The following is a 21,280-nucleotide window of genomic DNA, read 5'->3' as shown; positions in this document are numbered from 1 at the left end:
TACATAAAACATGAAATGCTTTTTGATGTAATTTTAATGAAGTTTACTTTCAGCAGTACGTGAATCCTGTTTCAATCAGAAGATAAAGTTTATCGCGTTTTCATGGTTTTATGGTAAAGTAACTGAAGTAACTGGAAAAAAAGAAAATGAAAAGCATGAACATTTAATTAAAATTTTTATTTACTTTTCAAATTCATTGATTTTTTATAAAATATTCTTGGATCTTCTCCGGAAACATTGATTTTTTTTTATTTAAATCTTACATTACATTCTTTTTTGTGGTATGAACAAAAATAATAATAACTAAATACAAACATAAAAGCATAATGTAATTTCTTGTAAATGTTTGAGATTGAGATGAGCTTAAAGCTCTCTGATTTGAAAACAATGAAGAAATTTTTGTGTGATGGTTTTTAAACAATTGCGATAAAAAATACAGAGGAAAATGAATAAAAAAATTAAATTAAGGACATGCAACGTAAAATTTTGCAGATGTTTGCTCAACTTAATAAAAATGGACATTCGATAGAGGAGCGTAGATAAAAAATGGCATCAAGACATTATAAAAATTTAATAATATTTATGTAAAAATGATTGATTTTTCTTTTTTGATCAGTCTGTTAATGCATGCTTGATCTTTATAAGTCATTAATATCCATTATTCATGAAAAATGCTCCTCATTCACGCTCAATGAAAATTAATTAAATTTAAATAAAAATAATTACTATTATGATATTCTCGTTTAAACCGTAAAAATAATTTATAATCTCTGTAGTTTAAGTTATTGCCAAAAATATCTTATAAATAGCTAATCTTGTATATAACTGACACATTGAGAAGATGAAATGAAACAGTTTTAGTTCCTCTATGCATTATTTAATGTATATTTTTCTTAGCAATATATACTTGTCTCTCATGATTTTTGTATGTTCCTTGTTTGAGTTTCAAAATTTTTCATTTTTTTTAAATTTAAATTGTACGATTAAGAACCGCCACAAACTAAATTTAATCCTTTGTCTATTGATTAGATTATTGAAACTACTTACAATGAATTTCTGCATTCATTATTAATTATATAAAAATTGCTTCTTATGAGAATCGAAACTATTTATAGCTAGAACATAGTAATCCTAAACTTTTCGTATTCATCATGTTCTTATTTTTGTTGTTTTTTTATCAATTTCTGGTATAGTCATTTATCTAATTAAATTACATGTTTTTTTATATATATATATAATTCATCATTTAGCTCATTCTATCGTTTCAACCATATAAAGCGACTAACAATTTTTTTCATTTTCATTTTAAATATTTACATGCTCATTTATTCTCAAAATCTTCTCATTCTTATTGGATATCTTTTTTTTTCATTAAGGATTCTTCATAGAAAATATAAAATAATTATTTAAAATGCGTCATGCCTTGTCATTTACTTATTTAAGAGAAAATTATTAAAATGGAATTAAATGGAACCGAATAAACGCTTAGCATTAGTCTAGAATGATAATAGAATGGCTATTATTGAAAATGCGTCACTATATTATTTTTTTCGTCTTAAAAATTACTTTCTGAACACTGACTTTTTTTGAAAATTGTTCATAACTTTTTTAACATGTCAAAGATTGTAAGTGGAATTCATATTATGAATAGGAGATATATGTTGTTTTCGAATGATAAAATAAATGTCAAACAAAATTTGTTTAAAATAAAATACCATGATTGTTGAACATCCACGTAGCACGGACTAAATTTCTTGTCTTAGTTTTTCTTTTTGCTTTTACCACGTTTTTCACTAATGCTTTGTACCGTGCCATCGTCAGTTAATCAGTATGGTTGTGCTTCTTTGTAATCACTTTGGTCCATTGTGAAGAAATCTTCGAGTTTCCATTGCAATGTTTCAAATGTCGGTCGTCTCATTGGATCCTAGAATGAAATTATGGAAATTTTTATTGAATCGCTCATAATATTAAATTATCATAATCAATTACCTTGTGCCAGCATTCGAGCATAATTTCATAAAGAGCAGGTGTGCAATTTGGTGGCATTGGCATTCTAGGAAGAAAAATTAATAGATAATTACATCAATAGAAGACAAGAGGATGTTACGATGATTCGCATACCTATATCCATGCTCTACTTGCGTTAATACTTCAGCATTTGTCATGCCAGGATAAGGAAGTCGTCCATATGTTACTAATTCTGTTAATAAAATACCGAAGCTCCACACATCTGATTTGATTGAGAATCTACTATAATTCGCTGCTTCAGGTGCTGTCCATTTAATCGGAAATCTATAGGTGTTAATGAATTATCAATTAGCTAATGCTGTATATTAAATTTAAAACGAAATATGGTATTCAATTTACCTGGCTCCAACACGTGCCTCATATTCGTCTTCTTTAATTAAGCGTGCAAGACCAAAATCAGCTGAAAGTAATAATGAAAGTTATTGTACCATTCACATTTTTGTTTACACATAAAAATTTCATGGCTGAGGAAATTTTAATAGAAAATATGCGAAAGAAATTTCAATTCATTTTTTTGCATGTACGCCTAGAATACTTTTTTAAATTCTTTGTGCTTTGGATTGTTCTATTTAACAAGAAAATTAAAAACCCCAGAAGATTTTTTACTGTGATTTTAATTTACCCTTAAAACGACTTGAAATATTTTTTTGGAAACTTCAGAAATAAATTCACAATTATTTTCAGTTCAGTTCAGTTACTGAAAGTATTGGTCTAATAATTTCGAAATATATTTAGACTTACCAAGTTTTACAAGATTGTTGTCGCCAACCAGCACATTTCTTGCAGCTAAATCTCGATGAATATAATTTTGCGATTCTAAGTAGGCCATGCCAGCAGCTATTTGGGCGGCCATATCAATCAACTGTGGAAGTTTCAGGTTTCGTCCTTTTCCTGTTTAAAATATTACATTATTATATACTACACCCCAAGTGATGAATAAATAAACAAACAAACCTTGTAGATATTCCAATAATGAGCCGTGCTTCATTAATTCGGTGATAATATAAATTGGTTCTTCAAGTGTACATACAGCATATAATTGAATTAATTTGCTATGTCTTAATTTCTTCATTATTTGTGCTTCAGCTAAAAAGTCCTTAGGATCCATAGTATCTATCGTAATTTAAAATAAGAGAAAAAGATAAAAATAAAAAATAGTAAGTCTTAAAATGAAAATTTATTTTCTTCTAATACTCACTTGGCTTCAATGTTTTGATAGCAACTGGCGTAGTGTTGTTCCATAAACCTTCCCATACATCACCGAATTGACCAGATCCAAGTTTCTTCACAAATCTTAATGAGCTTCTATCAATTTCCCATTGATCACGTGTACGATGCGATAAGCCATCAGTTACAGGCTTCTCAATCTACACAATTTCACAAAAAATGAGGAAGAAAAGAAAGAGGAAAAAAAACACAAAATATTATCTTATCATGAATTATTCAATAGAATCGTATACTCTATAATAATATTTTTGTGTGTATTTGTGTACATAGCAAAATTACAATTTACATGCAATGAAAAGGAAAGAAGAAATAAGATTGAAAAATTATCTCGTATAATAAAAAAAATTCTGAGCTATTAATATCAACACTTATGTCTCGTGTGAATGGTGGAGGATACAACGTTAAATGGGAAGATTTTGTGTAACAGATAAAAAAACCAGGAAAAAATTCAATCGTTTTGTTGATGTTTGGTGAGGAAGAATGCGATGAATAACAGTAAACAATAAGTTTAGTTATAAACATATAAATGAAGAGAATATCCTCGAAACAGTAAATACGTTTTGGAGAATGAGGAAGTCTCGGAAAATTCTTTTCTTATTTTTTTTATTGAAATACCAACTCATTCCGATCTTCTGTTTTTGTCGTGATACAGAATGAATACAAGGTATTAAAACATCTGTTTTAAGTGTCACAAGAAATAATGTTTAAACCCCAGTAAAACCTTGGAAAGCCTCATGACTTAGAATATGAAATAGCAAAAATGCTTTTTAGGACATGAAAGCGAATTCTCTGATACTAGATATAGAAGCGATTAGTCTATTAAAAATATAATTTGGAACATGCGTTAAAAATTTCAAGATAATTAGAAATCGTCGAGAATTAAATTTTTACACCTGTTCAAACGTTAATGTTTTCTAGAATACCACTTATGCAATTACTTATTTTAATGTACTATACTGTTGCTTGTGTGCAGCAGAGTATAATTAATGAGTAAATTTCGTACAAATTTTGGCACATTTCTCTTGTGTTGTGCATGAAATGGCTATACAATACAATAAATCATTTTTATATACCATGAACATGAAATAATTTTGTAATAAAATTAACCATAATGAAGCCATTTAATATAAAGATATATTATTAATACATATTGGGTGCAATGAACATCTATAACAATCAATTTCATTTCTATAAAAAGAGTAACAAAGAATGAATAACTAACAGAAAAACTTAATAACTTAACAGAAATTAATTAATATGTCTTGTTTTTTTGGATTTTAAAAATGAAATAAAGATAATCCTACCTCAAACATGTAACCGCCCGTCTTTTATATTTATTTTGTAATTTAGTCAGTTTTATTTATTTTAACATATTATCGCAAATTTTTATCAGAATTTTTCAATCAAATGTTTGAGATTTTTTGCATATTTTTAATTTTGTTAATAAAATATCAATTTTATTCGAAAAAAAGGAAGGAAAAAAGAAAAAGAGAAAAATTCAATCAATTGAATGTGCATATCATTAATTTAATTTTTCGTTTATGATTTTTGCTGTTTCATTGTCCGATTGATTGTGTTATCATCTAAGGCATGCCAAAGGGGTACATTATAGTAATAAATTGTTCATAGAAAACCACAATGCATTTTTTACTAAGATATATAGCTTTTACTGTACACGTGACTAAGAGATAAATTTTAGCTGGAATTTAAGTCATATATCAGCATGATGAAATAAATTTAAAATTGTGATACAGCATGATGTATTTCATTATTTTATAAAATTTGTCATATTTCTTTTTTTTTTCAGAAAGTTCATTGATTTGGGTATTTGACCGAATAACGACCATTTTATTAATGTCGGGAAAACCAGAAAGAAAACAAGTTTTAGAAGAAATTTGCAGGCACACCTTAGAATCAGTAAATGATTTAAATGTTGTATGTTGCCATAAATATATAAAATTTTAAAGAAAAGTTGAAAAAATACAAAGAGCAAGAAAATTGATGAGATAATGTATAAAATCAAACCATAAAAAAACCAAATGAAATCAAAAATGCGAAAGAGAATGATTTAATGAACTTATGTGATAAAGAAAAGTAAGTAGGTTTACGCAATACTTAAATATACATGATGACTATTTGTAATTATATGATGAAGAATATGAGATGTATATAATAATATTTACTTTTATGTACAGCAATTACTATGGTGACTTAAATATTATTATTAAATTTATTGCCGCATGAAATCAACTGTATATTCTTACCTGTACACATGGTTTACAAAGATTCACGCACAATCCATCAGAATCTTTTGAATAGTGCTCTACAAGCTCTTGAAGTGTTCTGTATTACAAATCAAACAAAACCCAAATGAAGAATGTTAATTATGACTAGTCATGAAAGTAATTAATTAAAATTTATATATGCATACCTAAACGTTGTGCGACGAGCTATGAAGAATCCTCCTTCATCTAGTTGACGAATTCGATAATGTTTTACTGTATCGCCATCTCTCACTAAACGAAAGGAATGTTTGATTCAGTAATGACTTTTTAATTTCCTTCAGTGTGCAAAAAATATATTCATCATACCTGATAATGAATAGTCATTGTGGCGGCTTTCAGAATCACGTATTAAGAAAGCGCCATGCTCATTTTCTGGTAACAGTAGTTTCTTTTCTGCCTCTATTCTCTTTATCTTCCGGAAGTACCATCTGTTAATGAAAGACATTTGAAATATTTAGAACATTAAAAATATAAATGCAAGATATTAGTTCGATGACAGAGTCGTGTGCTGATTCCGGTAGTAAGAGTAAAGTGTTACATGACATTTTTTTGGGAATAACCCTTTTGATTCACTTCAATTAATCATTCAATGATATTTTCAATCCAAAACGCAAGACCTTGACTAAACCATCACATTACATAAAGTCATAATACAATAAATATTTTGAGAAAAAAAAAGTGAAATTAAGTTTCATTCATTTAGGTCAAAGATCAATCAATTATTAACCGATACACATGAATAGACAATTACAGTAAATAAATTATTATTTTTCAGATTCGATAGAGATTTTTTTTTATCATCAACGATAGAATGTCTCAAGTCACCAGCATATCATTAGTCTACTGTATGTGACGCTGCTGTTGTCATTTAATTTCATTCATGCATGCATCACCATAGTCATCTCTCTTAAATTATTAACATAAATTAAAATTTCCTTTTCTCTACATTTTTACTGTTTACTTTTTACATCGTCGCGACTATTGGAATGTTTACAATTTTATCTTTTTATTATAACATCAAAGTAGCATAGCTTATTGGACATTTTTTATACATCATCTACAATATTAACAAGAGAAAATTCTTTCTTCAAATTTTTTGATATTTTGGAATGCGGGACGGGACGTAAAATAATAATAGTGATTGGCTGTTAATGTTGTGAAAAGATTTTATGCATGAACATCCTGTTAAAAACGTTTTTATTCAATTTAGGAGTTTATGGAAGAGAAAAGATTGAAACATTAGTAAATGAGACAATCCTGATAGTGAAGTGATATTCAATTTTATATGCTACATAATTATCGTTAAGTAAACAATGTTTTATGCAAATTTTTTTGCTCAACATAAACCAACGATAAAATATAATTAAATTTCTTTTTGCACTGTAAAAATTGAGTGATAGAATAATTATACGATCTGACATAATTTCATTAAGTTCAATATATCATTTCGTTCAGTAGCATAATTATTGTAAATTATACCGCAAAAAAATAGACACTTCTTAAAACTTCACTTTCTCATTTTTTAAAGTCTCTCTTTTTACAATATTTGATTATTTACAATTATCTGGTGCAAAAAAATATGGAGAAAAAAGGGGTAATGTTGGTTGAAACACTTCTTACTTAAACTTCACTTTCTCATTTTTTAAAGTCTCTCTTTTTTACAATATTTGATTATTTGCAATTATCTGGTGGTGCCTTCACAAATTGTAATGCAATTCGCGATGCATTCTTTTAGATTTGATTCTATATAATTTGATATTTTAGTTAAGATAAAAAAATATATCGATTATTGTAAATAAGAATTATGAAAGGAGAAGAAATTAAAAGATTCAAGCACGTTCCAATCATATAAATACAAAGTCTGAATTGCAATTCCAATTGTGACGGTATGAAAGAATGTTATTTAGGTTAAAGTGATTTATAATTAAAATCAATATAATAATTCCATTCTCTGCAATATTACAATCTGACGATGGCGACGATATATGCTAGACTTTCATTTCATTCATGATGCATTAAGACGTCTCATTTCTAAGTTCACTTCTTTTCCTCCATATCATAATTTCCCTATGACAGTAGTTTAACAAATGTTCACATTGGTGTAAACTTTGCAGTACAAATGTTTCAATTTAGTATTGAAAACTGAAGATTAAGTCATGATTTTGATAGCATAAATGCGCTTTAACAACACGATAAAATATTACAACTTTCAAACTGCATTTTTTTATTTCATTACTCTCTCATTTGAAGCATTTAATATCTACAGCAGCTACACATAATAACAACGCATTAAGTAGCTCAACAGATTCCAGTACTAATTAAATCTATTACCCTAAATTTATTTAGCACTGAGAACGTCCCCGACCTTATTTCGCATGTGCACTTTTTATTAATACTCTCGTAGTCTGTGTCATTCTGAAATAACTGAAGCTAAACACTTCCTCAAATGATGATCATAAAATATTTTTTTACCGGTATCGATCATAAAAATAAAAATTGTAGCCTTCGCAAGGTTAATAACATTTTTTTTTCCTATTGTGTATAAATATTATTGCTATTTGCAATAAGTAATTCACATTCGAATGCGTTTTCTATATGCAACAAAATGCATAAGTAGTCGCAAAAAATTTATATTTCTTCTTCCTCTTTTGTTTATAATTTCATTTAATTGCTGCTTATTAGGATAATAAACTAATTTAGTGTTGTTATTAGATACTTTGGTGATGATCATCGTGGCACGCACATATTATGATGGTAGAGTAATGGATTTTCAATTCAGGAAGACATTTTTGCTTTTGAGAAATTTACATTGCTGCAGTTGAATTTAATTATTAATTCATCATTATCATTGATGATGATATGATAATTTTATGTTATTTTGTCGCTAAACTTTTTTGTAATAATCAATTAAATTAGGGTCTGTAAAGTCTGAAAATTATTTCGTGTGCGTTTGTGTGAGTCACTGAGCAAATTATGCAATTTGAGTGAACCAAAAAAGTGTTCAAGTGCATATCTAAAAATGTAAAATGTCCTTGAAATATACATCGCACTACATACTACAGACAATACTAATTAAGCCAGAACATTCATATAATGAAATGTTTATCAGTTTAACAAAATTCTAGACTACATTAATTAATTCATGACAATACTTGAATTTACGGAATTGACTTATTAATATTAGAGCTTTTCCGTAATCACATTTTTACAGCATTATTTTGTTATCATTGACGTTATTTTATCACCCAACATCAAAAACCAGTAGTTTTATTTTTAGATATTGGTACTGTAAAGTATCTTAATTTATGTGAATGAGCGTACAAACATACATTTTTACATCACACTGCAAGTTTAATGATATTTCTTGTTATCATGTTATTTTCTCTCAAGAGAGAAAAATTCGCAGCAAATTATGCAAAAATTTAATAAATCCGCATAGACTTAATCAATTGAACGTGATTTTTTATTCATTTTAATTATTATTTTTCACAAATAAAATGTTACCATCATTTTTTGATAAATGTGGAAAAAAATGAGGTGAATGGCGCCCGACACTAAGGAATTTTATGACATGCTGTATTCCGAGAAATTATTGACACTCATCATCAACTACTATACAATGATCGTGCCAGATCGTCGGCGACAATTAGTGAGAGAAAAATGTTCGTCAATGTGAAAATATAAGCATTTATTGATGTAATAAACAAAACTATCCAATGCATGAATAAAAAATCAATAATATTAAGATTTTTCGCCATTACTAATGATATTCGTGTAAATGCCTTTTTTTCCACGTGATGTTACGAAAAAAATATATATTTATAACTTTTTAATTTCATTTTTGTCCATGATTATTGCTTCTTTGTCAATTTGCTATTTGCAACTCAATGCACATTTTTTCATTGTGTATGCGTCATCAGCTCTACTATGTGAATTATTACTATGAATAATATCAACAAGAAAAATAACAAAATATGAATAAAAAACGTGTGCACATAACAATGAGCCAAAATACATGAAATAACAGCGACAACAGTCTTCAAATTTACATTTAACATAGAACATTGGTTCTCAATTTATCCTTGACGCATTTCAATCCAAATTGTCAAAATAATTCTTTACTCATTAGAGATCTAGCTAAATATTAACAGAGATACGTACTAGGACCAATTTTTGACATTGTTTTGAAGATTGCATTCCTATTTAAAAGGCAAAGCGAAATATGTTAATAAAGACATTATGAAGACAAATTAAACAAACACTGTAGTCATATTTATATTTTAAGAAGAGAAATGCAGAAAATATGTAGACAACTTTAATGATTAGCAGTTTAGTTTATATCTTATGTAGATGAAATTACAGTAGCTATTAAAAGATAAATTAACATGTGAGCATTACATCAACTTTAGTCGAACGCATATTTATTTCAATATAAGTGTATGTCATTGAAAGAGAGATATGTCTGTGTCCATCAATTTATCTGATTCCGTTTAAAACTTTTTTTCGCAGAAATAAAAAATTTCTGTATTAAGCAGAAATATTCGAATGGGTTTTAACAATCAGCTGAACTTTGGTTTTTCCGTATTAATCTTTTCGAATCAACGAAGGATTCCTTGAAATTGTATGTTAAATAATTTATTTTCTAGAGTTCTTTAACTTCTTTTTTAATGCTTTTTTCTTAAAAAAATTTATTTAGCATTGACTTAAGCGGAATGGCGGAAAAAATGCGCTTAAGACATTTTTGTATGACAATTTTTAAATTTTTATTTCTTATTCATTTGGTAAATTTGACTAAATGAGGTGTGCGAGGCGCCAGTATTGAAATTTAAACACGTACAAGTTTTAATATCTTCTCAATCATTTTTCTATCTCATTGCATAAATTTTAAAATACTCATACGCGTAATCATGTTTTATTGATATATAATTGATTTTAGTTTCACCATCTTGATTGTTACTGATCATCGACTATAAAAAGTTAATGTGTATGAAATTAGTCTTTTAATTATTAATCATAATTTGCTTATAAAAACGATGACATGAAGATTTTGATACAAACTATGAGTTAAAGATAAACAGAGAGATACCTATTTTTGCGTTATGCTCACAACTTTCATTAAATAACTGATTTAATTGACACCTTTATGAATTGAAAGTGACAACGTTCAGCAAATGTATATATGTGAGGTACTAAAGAGAAGATCCTATTATGGAATGGCTGATTTGTGTTAAAACAACATAACTTTACGAATATAGACATATTAGCAATAAATGCACAAAATTATTATGATAGACAAAGATAGATTAATGAAAAGAGTGAGATGAACGAGAGGAAAAAATATATAAAACCCCATAATATAATTAAATGTCTAACTAAATTGATGGCTAAGAAAAAAACATGTTTATGTGAAACAAAATAAGAAAAAATGTGAAAAAGGAATTTTAACCTGTTACCATAGTGAGAGAAAGATTGCTAATAAATGGATGAAATTAAACTTCTGTCTCCGTGAAACGCATATATGTGGAGCCCGACATCTTTAATTACTATTGATTTAAGCATTTCAGTTGTAAAATTATCTATTTGTTATTTCTATTTTTCCCCATCACGACACATCGCAATTCATCCACATCACCTACTAATTATCAATCGTTTTTTTATTTTGTTTTTGCAAATAAGTAATTAATAAAAAAAAAGATGTGGAAAATATAAATATAATTACTTATCTATTAACTTGCATCATTGATCAGAAAAATAATATGATGCAAAATTATCATGTTAAATATTGTCATCAACACCTGCGTCATTTATTTCGAACTTAATATAATTTTTCTTATATCTTTATTTTTCAACGCTTACATAATTTTTCCCACAGTATTATGTACTTCTCATTATCACATGAAGGTAATTCTTCTTGAGTGTACGAATCTGCTAATTCAGTTCATTCAGATTTACTCTTTTTTCTTACTACTGTATTAATCATCAGTAATACAGATAATATGAAATTAGACCGGGTGTGAAGTAGTTGTAAATTAAAAGGAACTAGTAGTTCAAGATACGGAATTTCCCACTGTTATTCGTCATATAATCACTTGGAATTTTTGTATGTAATAAAATTATTTTAAATAAATTAAGATGTGCTATCTTCTTATTATTGTTATGATGCTATGATGCAACATATGTGCATTTTTGAAATTTTTTCCAAAATATTTTCGATGCATTTTTATTTACCATTTTTTTCTAGAAATTTTTTATACCCATCTGTTATAAAGTATCCTACTCCAATAATAATAAATTCATCAACGAACTACGTCGAGATAAAAAATTTCTCTAATTTTTAAAGAATGTTGGAAAGTGTGTGCACGTCTCATGCATCACATTTTTAATGTTCCATAAAGCATACCGCTCTCACCTGACGCCATTGTCTATATTTATCAATAATAAATTCTTCTCTTTTTTCTCGCTTTATCTTGATATACATCTTTCTTTTCTACCATTAACATAACAATATTATTATTATACAGATCCGTTAATCTTATTATATTTTAGACGTTAATGGTTTAATTTAAGAAGGCTCTCCATTTGAGATATACATTAAATGTCTTGTCACGAAGCTTTATTTTTTTTATAATTTATTTGTTAAATAGTTTGTTAGTTAAACGTTTACACTACTTACAACTTTTCATTCAAGAATTCTCCTCGAGTGAATTCTGATAAACGCCTGGTATTCTTCTTTGGAAGAATTTTTGGAGGCAAATGAGCTGGAACTGATATTTTACGCAATGGAATGTGCTTAACGAATTCTTGATTATCTTCCGTTGTTGAAAGCATATCTAATGAATTGCTCTTGTAAATTGATCCTTCATTTTTAGATTTTGCTTGATTTAGATTAGAAGTCTTGTGTTGTTTATGTTGTTGAGCACGATCATTTTCGATTATTTGAACTGTATTTATTCGATTTAAACGTGAATATATTTCATCAATTTTAATATCGGGTTTGGTTTCAATATCAGAATGAGTATCAATCGTCTTTAAATCAAAATCATTTAAAGCTTTCGGGGCATATGATAAAATATTCGAGAATCTTCTAAGTTTCGTTTGTTTCTTTTGATCACTATTACATGATAATGTCGTTTCTTCTATATTTACTGAAATTTTTGTAACATTTCCATTGTTTGAAATAGAATTCAAATCATTATTATTATTCGCGTTGCTACTGCTGCTATTGGAAGAATTGTCGCTTTCCTTTTGAAATTCAAAAAGTTCTTCCTCAGTTATTTTACGTACTAAGAAACGATTTTTGTTATTTGTTTGAATCGATATACTTGTATCTAATTTCTTGGTTTGCAAAATATCGTAAATAGTTGACAATTGCTTACTATTAACTGATGTTATTGATAATTGATTATTCGTATTGCAACTTCCTTGTTTCAATGAGCTCGCACTTGCTGATGTGTTCGATGAATTTAAATTTTCTTCACTTATGTCAGTGACATTACTGCTGCTACTAACTTTTTTAAATAAGCCAATATTACTATTGTTATTGATATTTGCATTTTTTTGACTTGCTATCGAAGAAGCTTTAATGTAATCATAATTAATTCGTTGCTTATTGGAGTATTTTTCCGAGAAAGTACGTTTTCGATCAAACTGATCACCTTCATCACTCTTCCTATGTAGAATTTCATAGAGTGTTCCGTATGTCATATATTTATCATACTTTTTACAGCTTTTCGAATAGATGTCATTCCGCTTTTGTATAATATCGTAAATTGTACCACATGACTTTAAATTGTATTTATTTTGTTCATTACAATGATTCTCAAACAACTCTAGATTTTTATCATAATTTCTTTTTATCACATTATTAGCATCTAATAAATTAATATTATTGATATTATTGGAACTTTGTTCGTTTTTTCGTAAAATATCATAAATAGTAAATTCTGCAATATCACGCTGTTGTTCCTCATTGATTGATTTATTACTAATTTTATTACTATTAAGATTATTACTACTGCTTCTATTATAATTACTATTTGGACTGTTCACAAAAGTTTTACAGTTATGCTTTTGCGATAATCTCTTTGATCCTCTTCTCATTCGACTGAAGAAAGTACTTAAATTTTCATTACTACTATTATTCTTGTTAATCGTTAATGATTCATTTTCATTAGGCTTATTATCATCACATATAGAGCTATCGATTTTATTAATACTATTTGTTACAGACTTAAATTCTTCATATGACTTGCGACGTGATTTACTCGAATTTTTGGATTCATTTACATTTGATAATGCATTTTTTTGATCACAAAATAATGACTTAAATTCTTCATATGATTTCCTTCGGTTTCTCGATTGCTGAGGAATTGTCAATCTATTCCATGTATTTAAAGATTCAACTTTATTGGCAGATTCTTCAACATTCTGAGCTAGATCTTCACCTTGTTCAGGTTCTTCAATTTTTATTTGAACAGTTTCAGTAGTAGAAATTTGAACTTTTTGACCCTTTCTTGCCATCTCAGCTTTGTTTTGCATTTCCATGAATCCGGAATCCATAGAACTTATTGTACATGTTGAATCAAAACTAGTTTTTCTGAATGATTCATGAAATGCTGTTGAAATTTTAACAACTTCGGGAGTCAATGTTTTTTCAATTACGTCACTTTTTGCTTTTGCATTTTCTGATTCTGTTGTCTTGATTTCGCTGCTTTTTATCTTTTCTTTTTTATTAACGGTCGCATAAATTGGAAGTACATTGGTCTGCTGAATTCTTTTTAAGATTCGTCTTTCACTTTTAAACGAAATTTTTGTTCTTTTTTTATATTTTAAAGGCTTACTTCCAATTGCTGCTGTTCTTCTCATTGCTCTTGCTGCATTTACTTTTGCATCCAAATATTTTTCAATAATTTTCGAATTTTGACTTGATTTACCATTACATTTAGTTCCCTCACTCATACATCGTGCGCAACATAAAAATTCATATAATACTTCACTAGATGTATTGATGTGAAAATTAGGTCGACTTCTTTCATCTTCATTTTTCATATTTGTGGTTTTTGATGAATCATTATTATTTTCAGTAGTATTTGCAGTTTCGCAAATTCCTTTTGTTTTATTTAACTCACTTAAACTATTCTCGTCGCTACTAACTATTAAACTTCCTACCCCAACACCACAGCTCAATACAACAACACCACCATCAGCTGGTAAAAGCAGTCGTCCTTCGGATGCTGCATTTATTAGTTCACGTACAGCGAGCACATGTTGCTCGCTTATATTTCCTTGCAAATGTATGCCTTGAAGAGCGAAAGCTGTCGGCTTATTATCTACCGAATTTCTATCAGCACACCAAACAACTGGCAAGCTACTGCTCGTCGACATTTTTAATGTAATTATCTTTTTTTATATATCACTGTCTCCAATTGTTTTCTTTTCCTTTGTTTATTATTTGAAAATTATTATTTTTTGTTTTTTGAAATAATAGCCATTTACTTCACATATATGCAATATTTTTTTCAACAGTCTTTTTTTGCACTAAATTTCAATCAGTCAAGTTATTTAATTGCACTTCATACGCTACCATAGTTTTTTTTTCTTTCAATTTATATTTTATGATTAAGAGAAGAAAAAAATGTTGCACAAGATTAATTTGCTACTCTGAGTTCATAAATACATATACATAATATTTTTAAATATACAAATGGCAAGATACATGATCACAACAAGAGTAAATGTGGAACTAACAGTTTTTTGTAATGATTTTTATCACAAGCAGTCATGTCTTCTTTTACTCGTATGGTAGTTGTTTGTATTTTTTGCATTACATTTATTTTTTTCTGTTTCACTTTCATTAATGTTATTATTATTTCTTTCTTCTTGCTTCGATTATTTTTTACTTCTATGACTGGCTGTATAAACAAAAACAATAATGATATTTAAAACAAATAATAATTTTAAATTTCTTTTTACACATATTTTAAATTGTGATCTCTTAAATAATAATTACAGACGAAAATGAATGAATTTATAAACACACATGAATAATTTTAAGAATCACGCACATCTTTTGTTTAAATTATCACATCTTTAGTAAAGTAAATAAATATACTAAAGATCATAGGGGAACAAATAATAAGAAGTGTGTAATATTGTTATTAATATTTAAAGAAAACATTATGATTGAGTAGTTTCATCTTCATTTTTTTTTTAACCATTTACAACGATCGAATGATGAAACTTTTTTAAAATGTTCGTAAAGGAAAAGAATCTTAACAATGAAGAGAACCGAGAATAAGAATATCATAACCTGATATCATACATTGAAAAATAATTGACATCATAAGTCTGAAAATATTCATCATTTCTTTAAGTAATCGAATTCCTTCTCAGAAATTTGAGAGAAGTCAAAGGAATTTTTTAAGTTCTCCTTTTGTATGTCCAGCCATAAATTTATTTTCTCACGCGCTGTTATTTTGCCTCGCCATGTACTTAATTATGCAAATTGTCCAGTAAACTGAGATGAATGCCTGAATGCATACTTGTTTTTGTTGTAATAATAAATTTCAATAAAAATTTCAAGCGAAAATTCTTCATGTTTTCTCTTCATTCTCAAAAACAAGATTCTTTTCCATTTCGTATGGTTATTAAAATAAACCAAGCAGTAAATAAGAAATATCACACGCAAATGAAGAAAAGTTTCTGCAATACATTTTTTGTTAAGATCATCTGAACCTTTTTTTTTTCTTTCTTATGTTTTTGCCTTTCGTATATTAAATATTTGTGGCTTTATGTTTCATATTCTTCGGTAATTTTTCTTTAAGCAAAGGCTTTTTTTTCATGTAGAAACGTATTTGTAGAACGCTGCTGATGCTTTATTTGAAGAAAATAAAACTTTAAGGTATATAAAAGTTGTAACGGGAATAGTAAAAAGCAGACATTAATTTTCGCTTTTCAGTCAATAGCTACATGTCAATAAATATTTAATTTATAGTGATAAAAATTCCCAGAAGTGTCTTTTTAAGATTGAACATTTAAGTTAAAAGCATACAATATCCGTGAAAAGAAATTAAGAGAGATCAACAATTTTATATTATGTAATGATCTTTAAAATTATTATTTTGTTTCATTATTTTTTAAAGCACTCACTAATGTTATTTTATTTTTTTTTTTTCTTTTTCCAATATGAACTATTTAAAATAATATTTGACGTGTAATTCACAACCGCAAGATAAATAATATTATAACTTTTGTATCGATCTTTTCACTTCGATGGTCAACTGATGACTTTGAAATAAATGCTCTTCTGTTGCTATTTTATTCCGAATCATCCGAGATTCTCTTTCTTTATATGATCATTTTTCCAACTACCCCGCGTGATTTGTGAGATAAAAAGTGTGTAAGCATATATTTATAACTTGCTCGTCGTCTATTTCAGCCAACTCTATTTTCTTCTTCTCTTCAATTAGCTTTTTTTTTATTCAATTCCGCTCAGCATCCAATGTAAACTTTAAGTAACACACAAAGAAGTCACTCAATGCAGATGCTTTCCACTTTAATATTGATATACAATGAGAAAGATAACTATTAATATTTTAGCGTGCTCACTTGTTGCGATTTCAAAGACAACTGAACAAGACTGAATGCGACATACAATAATAAAAAATAAGTGTGTGAAAGAGAAAAAGAGAGAGAGAGCGTCACATGTAGGTGCAACATGAGCAAAAAAGTACACATGAAAAGACACTAGTGAGAGTCAGTCACTTAGTGTGATTTATTTATTAGCATAAAACCAGATATATTAGAGAAAGAATTTAAGATGCGAAACACGTTTTTCAGTTAGAAAATTAAGAACATAATACCAATGAAATCAAATATTCCATGAATTCTACTGTCGTAAACTTATAGAATACTCATCGGCATTCGCACAAGTATTCAAAAACCTTACTTTTATTGTGTGATTTTGTCAAACACCATCATATAGTATATAAAATACTTATAAAATTATGCATTTTAACACTCATATCGATGTGTGTTTATTTACTTTTTTTCTTTGTGTCTGTGTTCTGCAACTTTGTATATCTTAATTCCTTTGATTGGCAGACAATAAAAATTAGCAATTTCTTTTTATTTCTGAATCACATAATTTAATTATGAATCAAAAACGATAACACGATGTTGAAGATATTTGATTTATATTATCAATGTCTTATCATATGATTTTGAAATTCAGCTTTACTTTTCTTCTTAGTTCATTGCCATTACGTATGAAAATGGTATTTGCCAATTTTACATTATATTGCCGAAAAGCTCATACATTTTGATCACGCAAACATTGCTTCTTCTTGTTGATACAATCAGTGTTGTTACGATATTTTAGTATACACATAAAGCTTATGCCAAAGCTCAATACTACTCACATCTAATTAGACTTTTCGAGAAATTCTTATCAAAAAAACTACAATTATGAATATAAAAAAGAAAAATTACATAAACTTTAACTCATTAAGATTGCCATCTCTATTGTTACTTTTTGACTATTGTATTTTTTTTAAATTTTGTAATTTATTATTTCAATATACACCAATATACACTCACGTTTGTCTCCAATATTTCTTATAATGAATTTTGTGAGAATGAGAGACGAATCAAGATCACAAGAACACAAACACTCTACAAAATTTTTGCATTGTATCGCACAATTAAACTTTTGTCAAAGTTATGACTTTCAAAGTGTTACATAATATGATCAGGTAAGGCGAAAAAATATTTTACACGTTCCGATTAAATCCTTTGTTGATTAGTGTTCCCAATAAATCATATTATTCAACATTTCTCGCAATTAGGTGTTTTGAGTCTCCACAAAAACTCATCACTTGTGTGATTTTTAAATATTGTGACATTTCCAGACATTTCTGTCGTTTCTACTTAAAACTTTTTAAGGGTACGAAGCTAATTAATTTAAGCATTAATTAGCCTTTATAATTACTAAGAATGCTATAGAATTGATATTAATCGATTGATTTCAGAAGTGAGAAACTGCATTAAATATTAAATTAGCATTTACAAATTGAGTAAAGTTTAAGATTATTCATTGACATATGAAAAGTATTCCGATAATGTAACAAATGTGTAAGCAAATATGCTGTTCTTGACATTTTTTAAACTAAGTAAAAGAACAATTATAATTATAAACTTTCAATACCAAGAAGTGTTAATGAAAAGATGTGAAGAAAAATCAATAAAAATATTTTGATTATTAGCATTATCACGCAAAAGTTATTGTACAGTCATAAATTTCACATGAACAATTTATGTCAGCAATGATTTTGAGGTAAAGTCGGTAATGTTGATTTAAAACTTTATTGAATGTCATGACTAATGCTTTGAATTCAATTCCACCTTTACATTTTATATAAATATTCTAGACATATTGTATAATAGTTTATATTCTGTTAAGATTATTATTTAACGTTGAGAAAGATTTTTTTTTGTTGTCTTTGATCAAATTTCCTACGCATGAATCAGCACAGACATGATAATGACAACTTTACGTTGTTTTCTCAATAACTACTTAGAAATAATGTATACTCACGGTTCAGCTTCAATCGATTTAAGTTTTGCCACATAATTTGATGGAATATAACCTTCTTGGCGAGTTTTCTTACTCCTGCTAAGCCACCAATCACCTTATGATTGTAAAAAGAAAGAATACATCATTGAACCATAACAAATAATCAAAAATATTGTAATATATGTAGGTATACGTCAATTGTTCGAAGTATATTTACCCTGAAAAGAGAAAAAGAGTAAGAAAAGATTAGTGTTTGAAAATTTAAATGTATCATTTTATTTGCAAGAAGCTCAACAAATGAAAAACAAAGGTAAGATTAAAAAGTAATAAAATAAATTATATTGCTTAATTGTTTTGACACTTAATATCAATTCAAATTCATATTTTTCCGAAAATTATAATTTTAAGGAAGAAATAAAAAATAACCCGAGAAATTTTTAATGAGAAACGATTCATATGGTGGGAAATATTGTGTTGCAAATTATTGTGTCGTGTTGTTTGTTTGTATTACTTGTTAAGGTCACAAATATGCGAGTTAAAAGGAAATGAGAAAGACATTTAATGGTTCTTTATGAATTTTAATTGTACAAATTAAGGGTAAATAAAAAAATTTAAAATAGTTCAAAGTTTCAGTTTAATTGTAGTAGAACAAGAATAGTTTGTGGTGTTAAAAGCATGAAAATATTTTCGCTGCGCAAATATCAAGGACTATTTATCACATTTTCCAAGAAACAGTACTCGCTGAGTTATGAACAATAAAATTCCTTATAAAATAAAACACTTTATGCTTAATCTTCTTTTTATAAAAATTCATTTTAAGGCAATATTCATAAATATTTTAAATACCTATACTGAAATGATGTTTGACGTCATACATGCCTTAGTCATTTCCGTTCAAAGTATGTATATTATTTTTCTAAATCATTAGTTTCATAATCGAACAGATACTAGGTCGGTCGTGTTTTTGGACACTTAAATTTATGTTATGAATTAATTGATTACATGCAATATTTTTGTAAAATTTCTAATCATAGAAACTATTATTAAATCTTTAACAAGTAAAATGTATAAAGAAATCAAAGTTAAATATAAATAAGAAATAAAAACCCTAAATATTTATTTAAAATGCAAAGCGTGTGTATTTGGTTTTATCGGCAAACGGAAGAGTGTACATTAGATTCAAGATGTTTTCACTTTCCAATAAGCAGCAGTTAGTCAATTAAATAGATAGTAGTAAACTTTTTTACAGCTGCAAATTTTCCACAAAAGCACATAGATATTCCGTTGAAGAGTAATGCAATTTAGAAAATTCACTGTATTTAATTGTTCAATGATAAACGTTGAAAAAATTTCACTTTAATTTCTATTGTTTATTTTTTTACACACTTTTTTTTATAAGATATCAAACATTTTGCATCAGCAATTAAATAAGTCTTTCGCTTGTTATCAAGCACAAACAAATGAATCTTTTTAGTTCTTTTTTATCTGTACACTTTAATATATTATTTATGCTCTAATCTAAAATTATTATTGAGCTGAAGTGGAATTGATATTAGAAAACTTTTATTTTATGACTACCTAGTTTCACCTCATAGAGTAAACTAACAACAGCTTTATCGCGCCTGATCGAACCACAAAGAAAGTTTATTCTTTCTAATGTTTGTTCTTTTGTGTACATTAGCTGAGGTTAGTCCGTATGGTCGCTAAAATTAATGTTTAGAACATTTCATTGTGTGCTTTATTTTCAGCATGCATGTCAAGTTATGGTTGACATTTGCCAGTTCAAAAGCTTTTATGGTATTCTATTTATCTTCAACAGCTATGTTCGAAATCATGTGATGAGTTCATATTGATGGAAATAAACATATAGCTTCGATGACTAGCTGCATGTCTTATGCATTTTATTTTAAAATCAACAATTCGAATGAAATACACAATAATATGGCATAGTTTAATTTCTATTTTCATTCATGATGTTAGGTGAATAGTTTTTGTTTTAGATACATAGAATGGAAAGAGAATTGACTAATTTGTAAAGTAAAGAAAATTGAGAGCAGTAAGCAGTATATTAATACACTTAATGAACTATCAATAAATAATAATAATAATAGTTATGAAAACTATTCGAAATATAATGAGTAATGTGAGGAGAAAAAAGAAAAATTTA

At 27.5% G+C, this 21,280-nt stretch overlaps 1 protein-coding gene across 1 annotated transcript; it reads right to left on the bottom strand.

Annotated features, from left to right (window-relative positions):
• Positions 1–228: 228 nt before the first annotated feature.
• Positions 229–17,166, bottom strand: LOC139094019 (uncharacterized). Its single transcript, XM_070644889.1, has 12 exons — positions 16,689–17,166; positions 12,214–15,451; positions 5,847–5,968; positions 5,687–5,771; positions 5,520–5,598; positions 3,227–3,395; positions 2,983–3,141; positions 2,770–2,919; positions 2,368–2,428; positions 2,122–2,292; positions 1,990–2,053; positions 229–1,924 (listed from the first exon to the last, which is right to left on the bottom strand). The coding sequence occupies exons 2-12, from the start codon at positions 14,922–14,924 to the stop codon at positions 1,826–1,828; spliced, it is 3,870 nt and encodes a 1,289-aa protein (XP_070500990.1). The 5' UTR covers positions 14,925–15,451; positions 16,689–17,166; the 3' UTR covers positions 229–1,825.
• Positions 17,167–21,280: the final 4,114 nt, after the last annotated feature.

This window comes from Chironomus tepperi, unplaced genomic scaffold (assembly GCF_022539635.2).
Source record: "Chironomus tepperi strain 1889 unplaced genomic scaffold, CSIRO-AGI_Ctep_v1 contig_349, whole genome shotgun sequence".
Lineage (NCBI taxonomy): Eukaryota > Metazoa > Arthropoda > Insecta > Diptera > Chironomidae > Chironomus > Chironomus tepperi.
This window is presented reverse-complemented; position numbering and strand designations above follow the sequence as displayed.

Bases quoted from the DNA above. Each gene is read 5' to 3' on its own strand.
- LOC139094019 (XM_070644889.1), bottom strand. From the start codon at position 14,924: ATGTCGACGAGCAGTAGCTTGCCAGTTGTTTGGTGTGCTGATAGAAAT. The intron at 5,772-5,846 runs GTATGATGAATA...CCTTTCGTTTAG, and splicing joins CAATGACTATTCATTATCAG to TGAGAGATGGCGATACAGTA. The intron at 5,599-5,686 runs GTATGCATATAT...TTTGTAATACAG, and splicing joins GCTCGTCGCACAACGTTTAG to AACACTTCAAGAGCTTGTAG.